The sequence below is a fragment of the Psittacula echo genome, assembly GCF_963264785.1.
Source record: "Psittacula echo genome assembly, chromosome: 4".
NCBI classification, from domain to species: Eukaryota; Metazoa; Chordata; class Aves; order Psittaciformes; family Psittacidae; genus Psittacula; species Psittacula echo.
In genome coordinates, this window is record NC_137738.1 from 73,425,877 (window position 1) to 73,444,052 (window position 18,176).

The 18,176-nt window shown below is 36.8% G+C and overlaps 1 protein-coding gene across 1 annotated transcript in view; it reads right to left on the minus strand.

Annotated features, from left to right (window-relative positions):
- Positions 1–18,176, minus strand: part of BCKDHB (branched chain keto acid dehydrogenase E1 subunit beta) — a gene marked incomplete at both ends in the record, with an annotated part of 115,016 nt that overhangs the window by 76,477 nt on the left and 20,363 nt on the right. The window contains 3 exons of the mRNA XM_080616128.1: positions 8,600–8,708; positions 12,919–13,074; positions 13,716–13,849. Of these exons, the coding sequence (XP_080472254.1) occupies positions 8,600–8,708; positions 12,919–13,074; positions 13,716–13,849 (399 nt within the window). The remainder of the gene's footprint in view (positions 1–8,599; positions 8,709–12,918; positions 13,075–13,715; positions 13,850–18,176) is intronic.

Below are 18,176 nucleotides of genomic sequence, written 5' to 3' on the forward strand. Positions count from 1 at the left end.
CTCTCTCCAATTTAGAGACAAGGATGTCATGTAGGACAGCGTTGAACACTTTGCACAAGTCCAGGTAGATCACATCAACTGTTCTACCCCTGTCCATCAGTTCCGCAGCCTCATCATAGAAGACCACCAAATTAGTCAGGCAGGATTTCCCCTTAGTGAAGCCATGCTGGCTCTCACCAACCACCTCCTTGTTTTTCATGTGCCTTAGCATGCCTTCCAGGAGAATCTGCTCCAAGAGTTTGCCAGGCACAGAGGTGACGCTGACTGGTCTGTAATTCCCTGGGTCATCCATTTTTCCCTTCTTAAAAATAGGGGTTATATTACCCTTTTTCCAGTCATCAGGAACTTCACCTGACTGCCATGATTTTTCATTATAATCATGATTTTTCCTTATAATCATAATTTTTTCATTATACTGTTAAAAACACATTCTCGCTAGTGTTTAATTTATGTTAGATATCACAGCAATAATATATATATATACACACAAAAATGATAGTAAGTCCTGGTGTGCCCCAAGCCAAAATATGAGCACCAGATTTGGAGATGGACAATACTACAATTGATAAAAAAATCTCAAGTAATCACTGCAGCAAATTCTAATAAGCATCAAGAGAGCCTTGAAAGTGTACTTCAATAATCAAATGAGAAGAGAAAGTTGTGCCCACACCCTCCTGACATCTGCAAAGAATGATGCTCCATAGTTTCATGTCTCAATAGAGGGAAAAAGGTTTCAGTATCTACATAGGAATTGGCATCAAAAACTTGTAATTACAGTTTTAATTTGTCTGAATATTTTTACTTTGGGGAAAAAAAAAAATACATAAAAGTTACCTATTCACCAAAAATACATCACAATAAGAGATAGTATTTAAAAAGACATTAAGGAGTGTTCCACTCAACTTAAGACCCATTTACCAGTTTTCAGATGGAAACACGTTAGGTCAGTTGTGCTAGTCTTGAATCAATGCTTTAACACACTATACATTGACAGATTTAATGATTAAAATGGTGATAAAAGGGATAAATATATAATATTTTAAAATAAACATTGCTTTGATCTGAAGGTGAACATGTCTCTGCACCAGAAAGTCAAATAATAGTTTTTAAAGTAACTTGTAATGATAAGTGTATGGGAATCTTACTCAACTCTTTAAATACACAAAACCAATTTATAAAGAAGGCAGGGTTTGGGTTTGTTTTAGTTGTTTGGGGTTTTTTTTGTTAACGTATTTCATAGTTCATAAAATAGCTACTGATTTCCTGTTGAACAAAATTGCTTCTTGAAGGTATGGTAAAGAATCCTACTGAATAATACCATCAGGAGAAATTAAGTGTTTTGTATGTTACCTTCACTGGTATGAATGTTCCAATACAAGTAGAATGACCTAGTTTTTTTCCTGGTTTACAAATTATAAACATAACTTTCTAATAACTCAAGTAGTGATATTTAGTTAGTTAGTTAGTTAGTTTAATTGCAATTACAGATGTTTAGTTTTGGTTGGTTGGCTTGGTGTTTGCCAGCAATGATGTATAAGTACTACAAATTTCACAGAATGGCTGAGGTAAAAAGCAACCTCTGGAGATTACCTACTCCAAGCCTCCTACTTAGGTCACCTAGAGATGGCCATTCAGGCCCATGTCCAGATGGGTTTTGAGTACTTCCACAAGCAGAGACTCCACAACCACCCTGGGCAACCTGTTCCTGTTTGATCACCCTCACAGCAAAAAAGTTTTTGCCTGTTAGAGATATCTCACTTCACCTGCACAGGCACAGAAGAGACATACGTATTAACTAAATCATCCTTCCTAAAAACAAAACAGGAACTTTTTCTTTTTTCAGCATAATTCAATACATGTCAGGAAAACAAAAAAAAAAAAAATTAAGGTGCTTTTAAGCACAACACAAGATCACTCTCTTTGCAATCTAGCATTTTTAATATAAAATACATAAAATAATATAAAATATCAGTGTCTCCTGCAATAATTTATTTGAATAACAAGTGGCTAAAGGAATATAGGTCAGAGAAAGAAAGAGTGGAAAGGTACATCCAGCCCTTGCTCACTGCACATTACTGGCTGGCAGTAAAGCAAGCCAGGCTTCTAAGGACTTTTGCACATCAAAAAACTCTCAGACAAAAGAAAGAGATTCTGAAAGTAATGAAACCCACAACTATACTAATTGGCCTTGCATAATTGCCTTTTCCATGGTCATCTACCTGAAACCTAGAGAAAAAGAACCTTTTATAAAGATGCCACAGGACCTTTGAGTGGGAGCTCAGGCAACTGTCATGACTAGGAAGGTTCTGAAGTGACAACGGGATGCCCCAGAGGGAAAACTAGAAGGTGTACATAAAACAAAAAGAGCTCCTTCTCTGTTATCATAGTTTTAGCCACACAGGGAAATTAAATATAACACAGAATTACATAAATTAACTGAATTCTTATTATAGCTAAAATATTCTGCATTAAGATGGCCACGGGATAAGCTAACCTTGATTCTTGATAATTTTAATTGCAAAATTAAAAAAAATTACATGGATTTAATCCAGATTTGGCAGGATTTTATTCAAATGCTTTATGAAACTCTACTTATAATGATCAAAAGTAGCATATTAAATTATTCTATGCATATTGTAATTAACCAAACCAGAAAAATGTTAATATACAAAGCAGCCTATTAATTCATTAGAAGATACAAACAAAATATTTTAAATAAAATACTTCAAATACAGATTACAAATAAAGCAATTAACACAAATTTGTAATTATCAGAGAAAAAAGGACCATCACAACTTAAGAGGCTGCACCATCTGTTGCTTTTTCTAAAACAGCAGTCTGAACAGCAGAAGGAAAACACATGTTGTCTCATCTTACCTGTCTTGTCTCTATAACAACCACTGATGCAAGTCGTATTTATTTCTACACCACCAATGTCATATATAGTACAATTAAGGGAAACTGAAAAGGTCAAAAATCATCAGAGTACGTTCTCCACAAGATGTCTAAACCTGATAATGTCAAGGTGACTCATCTTCTCCTTTGATTTATAATCATTATGTGTTCTTGACACTGCACAGACTGTTAACTACTTTTTATAAATCAAAGCCTGCTTTTTCTTTTTAATTCAGCTATTTTCTTAGTATCCCTGACATTTAGCGGGACGTCACCACAGCACTTTCAATATCATTATAATCTCATAAGTTAAGCAGCAACAGAATTCCCTCTGTATATGAGTACTTGTATATTTACCTCTGGACTTTTACCCAGAAAAGGCTTGTATTTCTTTTCTCCTTTCTAATTTTATGCAAGGCAAATCAACATACACAAAACTTCTGATGATAACTGTAAGGTTATGTGGAAGGAAAGAACATCTGCTCCTTTAAGCACGTCTGGACAAGGATTTTTTCAGTGCAAAAGAGGATAATGGCAGGAGACAGAAGCCATAAGGAAGAATACACAGGGACACAAACTGAGCCAACAAACGATGAGGGAGACAGTAAGAAGAACCAAACCTGCTCAGTCTCACTAATTGATAAGGGTATGGGGAATGTGGGAGTGTTTCTTTCAGTAAGATTATCTGCTGGAAGTCCTTGTCAAATGTGATAATAAAGAAAAAGGAAAAGCTATAAACAAAATATCCAGAGACACAAATCTGAAGATAAACATGAAGAGACAAAAACAAGAAACAAACTGGTCGGGAGCAGTGAGTGAAGAGCTATCAGGTAACTATGAGCAAACCAGGACTCTGCAACTGATAAGCATGCAAACCTGAGGGCCCAGAGTGTTGGAAGGGGTTGTGTGGAACTACACCAGCAGATGAAGGCACGTGAAGGTGAAGGGGGTTGGGGAGGAGCAAGGTGGGAAATAAAGGGTTGTAGAAGGAGCCAGTTGCACATAAAACAGGGCCAGTCAGCACGTCTGGCCAAGACCTGTGCCTCGTCATGGTGGTCAGTACCATCTTCTTTTGAAATCCCATCTTGCGCAGGGGTGTGCGCTGCAAGGACTAAATGCCAGCTGCTGGTGAGACCGGCATGAGAAGACAAGGCACTGGGCCAGCAACAGGAGTCAGAGCAGACTGCAGATACCCTGGGCCTGTGGTGTGAGCTACAGGAGCAAGTAGGGGTCTTGGCCAGCAGCTGCAGGGGCAGTAACAGCATGTATCCCACACAGCAGCTACCAGCAATGACTGGAATGAGACAAGTGAAAAGCTGTTTTGTCTCCTGTGGGAGCCATGCAGTGCTGCCAGACTGGCTAAGACCCTCCACTCAAGAGCTGTCAAGGAGAAGAAACACTGTCATTCCCACTCACATACGTACAACCAAGCTGGCAGTGGCACTGCCATAACGATCTGAGCAAATAACCAAAGAGTAGATGAGCACACGGAAGAGCTCAGGCACACTGAGGAACAGCAAGTCCTCTGCTAAACAAACTGCTAGTAAAGGAGGTGACTGTGCAATAAAAACAGGCAGTCCTGCCACTGGGTGTCTGCCACAGATGCAGCACTGTGCTGCTTCAGAGCATAGGTAGAAGAAATTTGCAATTACTAGCTACAACTACACATGCTAAATATACTTTTTCTTTCCAATCTAATTATTGCTTTGTGATATATCTTGCATACATATATATCTGTATATACATATATATGCACATAAATAACATGCTACATATACTTATATATAAACACGTATATCTGTTATATATATACTATATACAGGGACTATTTCAAACTGGCTGCACATCAGAGCTAACGCAGAATATGAAACTTATCACCTGCATTTAATTCAAACAAAATAGATAGTTCCTTTCTGTAACTTTTAAAACTTACTATTAACACACACCTAGGCAGTGTTTCAGATTTTAGCTTTAAGTCCTCTCCCTCCTTCTGGTGTTACCACACCTCTCATATCTAAGGTATGAGTGACTTTTGAATGAACTGGAAAATGTCTTCAAAATGCTCTTGCAAAGCTGTTTTTCACTTCAGAAGCTGCCTTTTCTCTTCTATTCATCACAGTGTCAATGCAGTGAACTTGAGGCAATGCTACTCCAATATCCACTTTTCTTCCAGGGATGACTTGGGTGAAGGTATAAGGCCTAATTTTATTCTTGTATCTTCTGTGGGCAAAGGCACATTTGGATAACAAATATTCATATAGAAATGAATGCTCATTTAATAACATGGTTAGTTTTATATCATGTCTGAATAAGCATACAACATACCTGAATAAGTAAATCTGTATGCATTTTGGAAGGCATCCAGCAAAATTCATTATTCAATAAAAACAGCAAGCTATCAGAACATCCATGTGATAGTCAAACTGAAATACTTTGTGCTACAGCTCTGATTTACCTTGGAAACCAGACTTAAGTTTCAAAACACTTCTGAACATTCTTTTTCTGTACAAGCATACTTGAATCTTAGGAAAAAAAAAAAAACAAAAACCAAAAAAAACCCAAACACCAAAAAATCAAACCCCCCCCCCAAAAAAAAAAAAAAATCTACCACCAAAAAAACCCCATTTTAACATGAGAGCAATGGTGAGCCTACATAGCTCCTGACCTGGCACCCTGCTTAACATTCTCAAAAAGTAACTTCAGGTTATACATCCTAAACTAGATGAACATTATCTTCCATCACTAGCATTCAGCATCTAATTTCAACAATAAGAGCAATACTTAGCGGGAGAAACCAAAGCTATCATTTTTTGGTTGGTTGGGGTGTGGTGGGGGTGATGTCAGTTTTGATTTTTCTGTTTTGTTTATTTGTTTTAAACAGAGCATTAGTAGCTTCAACCCACATGAACAAGGACAGTTATTCTGTGTTTTTAAGACTATCCCAGCTATAGTCTATTTTCAGCTAAACTTTCAAAGATATTAACAACTGTGAACAAAATATCATTGATAGCTATTTAGAGGCCTCATAGGGAGAAAGAAAATTCCATTAGAGGAGAATGATGAAGCTCAAATGTCTACATTAATTTTACAGATAGAAAAAACTACTTCCCATTATCATCTTTGACACCTTAATTTTTCAGTTAAGTTCCTACACACCCACTGTAACATCAGTCATAAAGTTCTCTGTAACAAACATGTCTATAACCTTGAAGCTAGAATAAAAAAGTTTATGGTAGGGTCAATATAATTCCATTATTCAGTGCCTCAGCCATCATCAGGGAAATAATGATTTCTTTTTTTTTCCCCTGGAACAATGAGGTCCCAAATCTTGGGTAGGGCTTTATGTCGTATTATTAATATCCAAAAAAGAAGTTACCTGTCATGATAACTCTCATCACATGTTGCTACAAATGCAGAATAAATTTCAGCCTACATCACTAAACTGATGTTCTTAGAAATTTTAAGACAAAAATGTAGGTAATGTCTCTGACAATCAGGCCATTGTAACATAGGAGGAAATTACAGTCTTTCAGAAACTACCAACATTATCTCACATCCATGCTGTGGTTGGTTATTGACCAGCACATAAACCACATTAGCCACTATTTCAGCACGTCTTTACTCCAGATTTCAATCACAAGACTTATTTATGTTCACTAGATGTTCCAGCAATTGCGTTACAAGTCATTTCTTCAGACACAAAAACCTCCCTATATTCCCAAAAGCTGTGTGATACTGATGAGCAGCCATTCATTCCACTATGAAAGCAAGCATTCTATGAACTCCACAGTCTGGTCTTGTGACTTCCAAATACTGGGGGGGTGGGGGGGGTAATAAGAAAAAGAAAGGGAAAGGGAGAAAACAAGGGAAAGGGGGAAAACAAGGGAAAGGGGGAAAAGGGGGGTGAAAAGGGGCGGGAAGGGGGGGGAAAGGGGGGGGAAAGGGGGGGGAAAGGGGGGGGAAAAGGGAGGGGAAGGGGGGGAAAGGGAGGGGAAGGGGGGGAAGGGGGGGGAAAGAGGGGGGGAAAGAGGGGGGGAAAGGGAGGGGAAGGGGGGGAAAGGGAGGGGAAGGGGGGGAAGGGGGGGAAGAGGGGGGGAAAGAGGGGGGGAAAGAGGGGGGGAAAGAGGGGGGGAAAGAGGGGGGGAAAGAGGGGGGGAAAGAGGGGGGGAAAGAGGGGGGGAAAGAGAGGGGGAAAGGGGGGGGAAAGAGGGGGGGAAAGAGGGGGGGAAAGGGGGGGGGAAAGGGGGAAAGGGGGAGGAAAGGGAGGGAAAGGGGGGGGAAGGGGGGGAAAGGGGGGGAAAGGGGGGGAAAGGGGGGGAAAGGGGGGGGAAAGGGGGGGGAAAGGGGGGGGCCGGGGGGGGGCAAAGGGGTTGTTTTAAAGACAAGAATTTTGAACTTTTTTTGTTTGTTTAACATGACTCAAAGACTCAAGTTCATTTTCTCAACTACCTCATCTAAATGGTCAGACGTCTTTATTGCTAAATTTCAGTAAGCTCTCAAAACACACTGAAAACTTAAGGAATGCAATACTCTTTGAGTACATCACACCACCCCAACTAAAAATAGCTGCACTTTTAAAAATACATTGCTAACACGAATTCTGGGTCTTGTTTGAAAATATAAAAGCAAATTAGCAATTTCCTCAGTACATATCCAATTTCCTCCCAAGTTATTCTGCTATTTTTGTGTAGCTTTGATGTCTGCTTTCTCTTTCCCTTGTTATTCTTCAGATCTATGCTCTAGGAAGAGGATAAATTTACTAAGAAAATGGATGCATCGATGGAAAAGCACTGTTAAAAGGTTCAAAGTAAGATACCAGCATTTTGTCCTTCCCTCAGCTTCAGCCAATTTATAAACTGAATTGAGAGATTCAAGCATAGTTGGCATATAGAGCTATAGGCACAGAAACACTGAAGGTAAGTGATCGCTTAGGTTCTATTTTATCAGTCGCTCTGTTGGTCACTCTGCCTATCTCCACATGCAAAATTTGTTTTCATCCATTATCTGTTCTCAGTCTAATTTCTCTAGTCCAAAGAAGCAACAAGCCGATTGTTACAACCAACTCAAGCATTATCATCAAATTACTCCACTCTTGTATGTAACGCATAATCATAGCTGTTAAAGCTTCTCTGAACCATAAAGTTCACTATGACTAAAACAAATTAAAAAAGTAATGGCAATCACACTTCCTTCCACATAAGATTAAAATCTAACGGAGCAGATTTTGAAGATTTTTAGAAAGGATTTAAAAGAAATTTTAACTTTTCAAAAATGGTGATGTAGATGTTCAATTCTTTTGGAAAACTAAAAACTGATCTAGAAACTTATTTTAGTATCTAAAGTTAAAAAAATACGGCAGTTTAACTTCTGTTGAATTTATATTAGTTTCAGAAGGAATAATGCCTTTTAATTTTATTTCTTTTTATTTTTAACCCAAGACTGGACAGAGTGTTCTACTTCCAAAGTTAACTGAGCATGAATCACACTGTAAATATTAATTTATCCTTGCAGCCAAATTCAGAGATCTTCATCAGTTTTCACAATTCCTCTAAAAAAAACAACACCTGAACATAGCTATAAACAAAACAAGTCAAGACTTCTGCTACAGTATTGGTTTAACTGTGACTATCAACATATAGGTGTGAGAAAAACGAAAAATAAGAAAAAGTGTTGCTTATTGGAAAATACATATATAAATCTTTACCTGCAGCTCTGTAAAGTATTTTAGGTTCAAAGAATATGCATGGATTTTTATCCTCTATGCATGACAGGAGCAGTCCTTTGGCCTGAAGAGGACTCCTTGGAATAACAATCTGTAAAAATATTTTTTGAATAGTTTATTTAAACTGAAATTCTGCTACAAGCTCATTTAATTAATATTAAAAACCAAGCAATTATTTGCTTTATGTAAACCTACATAAAGATTGAGCAATTCTAGCAAAGTGAAGTAACATCAGTGCTATGTTACTGACATACACTCAAAATTTTGAATTTTATTCATTCATCAGGCTTGAATAGCTTCCTTTACACCATGATTTAGATACTAATGGAATCTCTTCCAATAAGGTAGAACTAAGATCTTAACAACCACATTTTGAGGTAGAAGGAACAGAAGAAAGTAGGTCAGATTAAAAATACATATATATATATATTATCGTTAGTTTAGTAAAATAAAGGTAGACAGCTGAGTGATTCTCAGTTGCTTGGGTAAAGATTCATCAAAGCAGACCTAGAAGGTATTCAGACTTAGTCCAGTAAGTTTTTAAGACTAAGAAATAAATACCTATTTAAAGCTGACTTCCTTTGCTTATGGTGGAAGCCGAAATATGTTCATTTCCGGAAACGAACACAATACCAAGAAATGCCTTAAGTTATTATGAAACAAAGAGAAAACTAAGCAAGGCCTCCATATGTAATCTGAACACTTGGAAGGACAAGTATAATTTATTTGCCAACAGAAGAGTTAATTTTGGATGATCTAACAGAATGTTGCTTATGAACAGAAAATTACCAAATTGTCACAGTTTAACTGAAAATAGAACTCAAGAGCTCCATTCTCTCGGATCAGAAGGTCAAGCTAATTTACATCTCAGAGATCTTCAAGAGCTGGGACAGATAGCATTAAGGCTACTAGCAAACATTTTTTAGAGCTGCAAAGTTACAAGTGACCCCTTCTGACTAAAAGCATTAGTTGTAGCACTTCTTTAAAGCAAAAAAAGTAAATAAACCCATGTAACTAGACACGGTAACTTACTGCCTCCAGGAGTTTCCAAGGCTTCAAAATATTTTTTGAGAGTAAGAACATTTAATTACAGAAAAGTAATAGAAAAGAGTCAAAATACAACTTAAATATCCTATCACATCAAATTAACTTGATACATGATTTTTGTAAACAAGGGATAGAAGCAGTCTATTAATATTTCACCAAAGTATTTGGTAACAAGACACATGAGAATTTACCCATTGATGTTACTAGTGCAGCTCCTTAGGTATCAGTTTTAGGACAGACTTTATTTACCTTATTCACTCATGACGTTAAGTCAGAACATGGCAAAGAAAACTGTTCAAAAGCTGAGAGTCAATACCACTACAGCCACTACAGAGGATGGTAACAAAACTACCTAGTTCACATTGAAGACCTGACTGACGAAGGCACAAGGAAAATGAACAACACATACTGAAAAGTCACACAATTAAGGACTGCAATTTTGTTATAAATTTAGAACACAGGAGTAGAAATCCAGATCTGAATTTATTACCTGTTCAAAGGATGACTAGGACACTATGCCATGCAGCCCTAAAAAAAGCATAATAATATAGCCAAGGAATTGCTAGTACTATTGCAAAAAATTACTACTAGAAACTCAGCTGGAATACTTCATGACTATATCAACTGTTTTGAAAGAAAATGTGAAAAAGGTGCCAATAAAGCTTCAGAAATTGTTAACATCTCTCTGATATTTTGATTTGCTTAGTCTAATAAAACAAAGACTAAAGGGAAAACAATTGTTCTCTTAGTATATGAGCAGGAAGATGAAAAGACAGTGAAGTTAAATATACAAGTTAGTCAGGGACAAATTTAGGCTGGAAACTAAAAGAAAGCTTCCAGCCATGACAGCAAATATTCTGGAACAATAGAATGAGGAGAGCCAATACAGTGATTCTGGAAGTCAGTCAGATTCATTAAGACACACATCCTCACAACAAAAGATACAACCACCTAGCAATGTCCTTGTCACCCTGATAAGCCTTAAGTACTAATGATTACAGTCCTTCCCCTGAACAGTCAAAGTTATACAAACTCCCTTTTGCTTGGAATACCCAAACTTCACCTTAGGAAAGGCAAAAAAAATAAAAATCTTAGGTCAGAGTTTAATAAAGAGGGCACTTTTGAAAACCTCTCTCCCCAAAGGTCAATTCTACCTTTTCCAGCTTGTAACACATGACCTTTCCTACTGTAATTCAGAGAAAATATGCACAGATTGAGACTTTTGCAAATGCATCTGAACCACAAGTCCATTTGCACTTGTGGATTCATACATTAAGGGCTGGGTTTGGATTCATTCAAAAAAAGACCTGCAACTTTGAAGAGAAAGCCTTAAACATTAACTGCATTAATGAACAGCTGTGCAAAAAATATTAAAGCAACAACATTATTTTCACAAAGATACAAAATTCAAAAAGACAGAGTCTAAAATACTTCTCTGTGCATCAAAAACTAGCATATAAATGCTCCATCCCTGGCAGTGTTCAAGGCCATGTTGGACAGAGCCTTGGGCAACATGGTCTAGTGTGAGGCATCTCTGCCCATGGCAGGGTGGTTGGAACTAGATGATCTTAAGGTCCTTTCCAACCCTAACTATTCTATGATTCTATATTACTGCATCAGTTCCACAGATTTTGATGTACCCTTTACCTTTAAATGAGATATTACCAGTAGCAACATATTTCAGCACTTTACCCACGGAAAAGTGAAAGAAAGTGAAAAATCAACAAGACAAAAGATCAGACATGAGAGAAAAGAAATTAAATCACCTTAAGTGATTAAATAAAATTCTGACTTGTTAACTTATTAGAAGAATAAGCACAGTAGTACTAGCTCACTATGCATTAGATAAATTATTAAATAATTAACTTACCAGAGTGTACCACTAAATGTCAGCACTTGGTTCAGTACATAAAGGTTTGAGATTGACCAACAAGATCACAATAAGTTAGCCAGACCTGGCTTCAGTGTCTTAATCATATAAGTTATATTTTGCTTCCATATGATGGTAAACTACTCTAGTTTTTAAACAAGCTCAAGAAACCATTTGATTCAAATACCCAGCAAAAGACATTGTAGACTGCTTTTGTGTTTATCAGGAAATATTTTCAAGGTGAAAATAGGAACACCTCAGAGACCCTAAAGAATACCCACAGACAAAAACTCATTGTTTCTCAAATATCATGAAATATGAATAATACAAGATGTTTCATTTAAGTAAAGAGAAACAAGTAGGAGATCTATGGCCTTCCTGTAAATGAATAATATCTGGAGTTTTAGAATACCAAAATCATGCATAGATAATAGTCTAAACAGATAAACAATGAACATGTGTCTTCAGCATACAAATACTGCGTTTGCTTAAGTCTTCCACTTTGATCAAGTTGTGAGTCATTTCTCAATGGACTGGATGCCAGTTAATCCAGAAGTTCAAGTCCATAGGCAAAATTTTACCCAGAAAAACGGAGAGCTGGCAAACAGCGCTCTCAATATGAAATGATAAGATCCCACCCCTCCCTCTTCTCTAGCGAAGTTATCCATCTAATTCCCAGGAATCTTAGCTTCAAGGGATGCCACCATCTCGCACAGAAAGCCTCCGTAAAGTTTTAATAAGACAATCACAGAACAGTTGATGTTGGCAGGGACTCCCCAGAGGTCATCTAGTCCAATGTCCCTGCTCAAGCAGGGTCACCCAGAGCCAGCTGCCCAGGAAACTGCTGAATACCTCCAAGGACGGAGATACCACAATCTCTCTGAGCAACCTATGCCATGTGCTTCCTTATTGTTCAGACAGAATCTCTTGTGTTTCAGTTTGTGCCCACTGCCAGTCACTATCATTCATAAAAATGAATTTGATTATTCACTTATTAATGCACTTAACATGACAGATGCAGAAATTAAAAAGAAAGGAAAGTACTATTTATTAATGTTAGCTTTTAGTTTCTGTGCTACACGAGGCACAGATTAAAAATGCATGCTTTTATAGCAAAAAGCACACAAATACAAAATGCTACTACATCTACTAAAATCTACTACAAATTGCTTCAATAATGGCTATAAATTCTCAAACACTTAACACAGTTTGAATTTTGTAACTTGAAAACTTCTAGAAGAGTTTTTAATTAACATATGTAGATATTTTGGTGTGGACTGACTTCTACTCTTCTTTCCCTGCCTGCACCCAGACTCATTGGTAGTCAGGTCCATTAAAAAACAAACTAACAAAATTAATCTTCATAAAATATGAGTTACTGTACCTTTATTCCAGGACAATGAGCAAAAAAAGCTTCTGGACTCTGAGAGTGATATAGTGCACCATGACCCACGCATCCCCAGGGAGCTCTGATGGTGAGGTTGCCACAATTAAACAGATCTCCAGAGCGGTAACGATATTTTGCTGCTTCATTAACAATCTGGGAAGATTTATATACAAAAGTAATATTCAGTCCAATACCTTTAGTTATGCATCATTAATCCTCTATAATACATTAGACGCAACTATATCATCTGCACCATGCATGTAATTCAAAGGACCAAATTAGAAGCAAAGGAATCCTGTAAGACAGTGGAAAGGCAATTTCCAAGGCAAAGGAAGCAATAATGCAGTGTGTGCAAGTTAGATGCCTAGGCCTCGGCAGTTGCCATATAAGCCAGTTGTTCCCCTATTCCCACAGTGTCAATCAGCCCGCTTCTAATCTGTAGTTTGTTTTGTGGACACATGGCCAGCTGCAGCAGCATAGAGAAATGAGAGGTGGTGCTGGGAAGACACAGCTGACGAATTTAAGGCTGCTGAAGCCAACACACCCAGAAAACCAAAAATGAAAACAAAGAGACATTTGCTTCAAACCACATTTTTAATTTCCATTATTTAATGAGCCTTCAAACTGGCTTGGGTACCTTCCTGTTTACTTAAAGCACGCATAAATATTAGTAATACAGCTGTGGATATATTTGCAAATGTTACATATTCAAACCAAGCATTAATGCCAACAGAAGAGTAGTTTAAACAGTCACAAGAGTTCTTTTTACTTCTCTCGAATTTATTAGTACTAACCTGATCAAATGCTGGAAAAATGTAATCTGCAAACTGAATTTCTGCAATGGCCGTAGCACCCGTAACAGCAATTCCAATACCGAAGCCAACAATTCCTTGTTCACACAAGGGGGTGTTGAAAACTCTGTCTTTACCTATTCAATAAATAAATAAATAAAAATAAAGCATTCCTTTAACACACTGTCATGGTTTAAGCTCAGCCAGCAAGTCGAAAACACAGCCCAGAAATATTCAAGTTATAAACAAGTCATCTGTAATTAAGCATATGGCTCTTTAAACGGGCTCTTTAGATGGGTGTAGGAACAATATACATCCATTACAGGTAAATGTACTTTCATTTTAATAGTGACAGTTCAGACAAAGACAAGGAGAAACAAAATAAGAACAGTTTCTGTAACTTAAAATGTTCTGAATACTTCAAGGAAAATCATTTGTTCTGATGAATATAGAGCTAAGCACGCATACCCTTCATGCTTACATGGGAGGATTAAAGACTATTTACAAACATTTAAAATAAGCTCAGAATAAAAAGCAGTACATTACTTCAACTTTTTTTCAGGCAGTCAAAATGAACTGTCCATACTCAAAGCAGATGGATTTACAAGAGCATCTGTATGAAAGTACACTGTCTCTTCCCCACACTCCACATAAACAATACCGTCTGAAACACAACTACAATATCCTCTATCAGACATGTTTACAATATTTGCCAGCATTCTCCCTCGGCAGATAAGCAGGGGAACCTAGTTTATGCTATTAAGTTTTCTGTTTAGAATATTGGGAAATAGATAGGAGGTTTCTCTTGGAGTCCACTATGCATGAATATGCTAAGACTTCAAACTGGATGGGAAAAAAGTGATCACAGTGCACATCAGTTGCTATGAAATAAATTAAGCAATAACTAAATAACCACCAAATAAAGAACTAAAAAGAAAGACTAATTAATTTATAATTATACAAGTTGTTACTATGAAGATTCCTAATTTCAATAGCTGCAAGTTAACAAACTAGAGAAAAGGAAGATAACAAAAGGTTTTAGAAAGGGATGATAAGAGGAGAACCAGTGCCCACAGCTGAATTTACAATACACTAAGGGAGACATGTTTTACAAATCTTTGAAGTACACTTTTTTCATCTTCACACATCACCCAGCACAGCACTGTCATTGCTTGTACCCTGCCCACATGCTTTACATGGTGTTTTGAGTTTCCTGCTTCAAGGGTTACTTTGCTTTGGGTTGGGGGTTTGGGGAGTTTTTTGTGGTTTTGGGTTTGTTGTGGTTTTTTTCAGTTTGGTTTTGTTTGGGTGCTCAGTTTGGAGGGGATTTTCTTTTTTTGAGATGTCATCAGTAATTAGTCTTTGGTTGTCCTTCTGCCTTACTCTCTTTCACCTCCACCAGGAACGTGACAAAGACATCATTCATTTATGGCAAGTAAAAAAAAAAAAACATGCTAACACATGATACTACAGTCTCGGTGGTGTCAGTGAGGCTACACAAACCAAGCCAAGTCCATAACTGTAGGACACTCTATGATTTTGCATACAAAACAGAGCAAACGTTTTTCAAGTGCCTTAAATATCATCTTTTAGAGGGGAAATACCATTTTCTCAAATTAGTCACTCCAAACTTCTATGACTCCTACTCACTTCTTACAAATCAGTGTTTGAAACAAAAATCCCTGAGACTTACAATATTTTTAAGATACACACACACTGGGCTGGTTTATATTCAGAAATAAGAGTCCAAGAAACTTTAAATTCTTGTGACAGAAGTCCTGCTATTGCTGCTGAAGACAGAAACTCTACTACAGCTAGCTCAGTAATTAAAACTGAGTTCCAGATTAATAAAATTATTGCATAGCTTTTGAAAGAAAATAGGATTTTGTTGTCTGGATGTCAAACACACCCCTATCAACTCTGAAAAACAGCAAAGCACCTTGAAGATCACAGAACATTTTACAAGCAGAAAAATCTGCTAGCTCTCATTTCCCAGGTAAATGCACAAGCTGATCTCAGTAATTTCTAGATGTGGGTGATCTGTACTTTGTTTTCCATCTCTTGGAAGAGAAATAATAATCTCTACAGGTAGTGTACTCAAAAGTTATTCAGATTTAAGATTGCATAGGAAGTAAGAATGGCAGTAACTTCATAGTGCTGCCATTTACTCTTGCTAGGCAGTTATTTCACCAGGATGCTGCAGTAACAGTACTAGTCTGCATATTTCTATTCTTTCTTTACTAGTACTACCAATGCGTCTGGCAATGTCACTACATAGAAACAGCCCAGCCCTGACAGGTTTTCATTCAAAGCAGCAGAAAGAGAGGATGCTCTGGGAAACCTAGAACTGGGGAAGATATTTATTGAAGATGGAACTTGTTTTCATGTCCTATAATTAAGTTATAGTCAGTTCTGACAGATATCAATTAATTAAAGCCTAAGGCACAACAAAAATGAGTTCAGAAAGGGTCACACAGAATCATCTTTTCCCTTAAGAGCAGACAAAAGGGGATTTCGGTCACATCAGTACCATGCTTCTTCCACACAGAACAAGAAACTTTGGCTTTCAGGGCTATTTAGTCCCATTTCTACAGAATAAATAGACCAGTAAACTAATCCATAGGATAGAGAAGGAAAATAATGCCGTACAAAGATGAAAGAACTTCTGTAACAATGAGAACACATGATTATTTTTAAACCTAGAGAGCATACATACCGTGTAAAATGTTCTCATTCCTGAATGATGGCTGTAATCTCAGTTCTCAAGCTATACAGTGTCCTCTGGTGCGCTCCCTCCATTGACAGGCACCATGGTCAAGGAAAGAGGAACATAAACTGTCTATGCAAATGTATAGTTACCCCAGGCTTTACCAGCATCTGTGAAGGTGAGGAAGCCCTGCAACCACAAGAGGAAGCAACCACAAGAGCTGTCCCTGTACTCATATCCATCTGTAAGACTATGATCACTTGACAAATATCTCCTTCCCTCTTTTTTATTTAATTTAGGGTACCATGAATTAGACTTCTTGTTTTCCGTCCCTTTCACTGATGCATTTTTCAAATTAAAACATCTCAGATTTTAATAAACTAAAAATGTATTAACATTACCAAGATATATTGCTCTTTCTTACTTCTTAAAAGTCTACTGGCAGATCAATATATTCCATTTCATTTGCTTACATTTTTATATAGGACATAAACAGCAAAGAAAACACTGAAAAAAAATAAGACTACAGAAGAGACAGAATTAACACCAAAAAAAAAAAAAAAAACCACACTCTTAAATTCACAGTAAATTTAAAAATACAGCATTTTTATATTGAAATGAAGATATTAAATTGGCCCTTTTTTCCATCCATGTAGATTTCTATTCCATTTTTAACACATACCACTGTACTGAAATACAGATAAGTCTGCTTTAAGACTCTACCAAATAGCCTGCAAAATATATTGTCTTAGCAGAGCAAAAAAACTCAGATTGTTGAGAAGTGCCCTGAAGTCAGAGCATACTAAGCATACCTAACCTTACTCCTTATTAACAAGATTTTTCAGAGTACACTGAAATAGCCTAACACATTGGTTCCATAAATAATTTTATTTCATCACAAAAAAATTAAATGAATTAGAACAGTCCTGTAAAATAACCAATTTTAGCTAATAATTAACAAAAACTTCAAAAATCAATTCTTTAGTATCAATTTGGGGTAGGTGAATGAATTTAAAAACACAATAGTGTGCCACTCTGATCCAAAACATAAAATACACCCTACTAAAACTGCTGAAATACTATTGCGGTATTAAAGGCATCATGCTGCTATCAATGGGACTATGATGAAGCAAGTGAAGTGAGAATCAATAAAAGCAAACACGAATTACAACATGACACGTATAACAGGATCAGCTTGAAGCACCTAATTCGAACTTTTAGAACTAAAGGCATAATCCTGAAGTACTATGGCTTAAAATAGCAAAAGGAAGAGCCAAGTAACTGTGACTGAATGAGATTTATTAGTGAGAAATGGTCTTGATTGCACATTTAAAACAATAATGCTGATCCCTTAAAAGCAAAACCTAAAGCACTTTACTAGTCACTAGATGGGAAAACAAGCCTTGGATAGTTTCAAGATGTAGGGGTTTCTACATAAAATCTAGCCCTTTAAGACAAAAAGATACGTAGATCATTGGGATAAAACAAATCTATTAACTTCCCTGAACATTAAAAATTGTACGGCATGCCTTTAACATCTTATTTTTATAGATACAGTATGAAAAACATTAAATATTTTGTTTGGTTTTAGTTATCACTGAACACTTAAAGGCATTAAGCCTATGTATTTCTATTTTATTTCACATTTTTTATATTTCACATTTTTTCAAAATCTGAAAAGGAAGTCAATTTTGATAAACAGCCATTCAAATCATCTCTTGCAAAGCATCTGAGTCAGATTTCAGCTGAAATCTGAC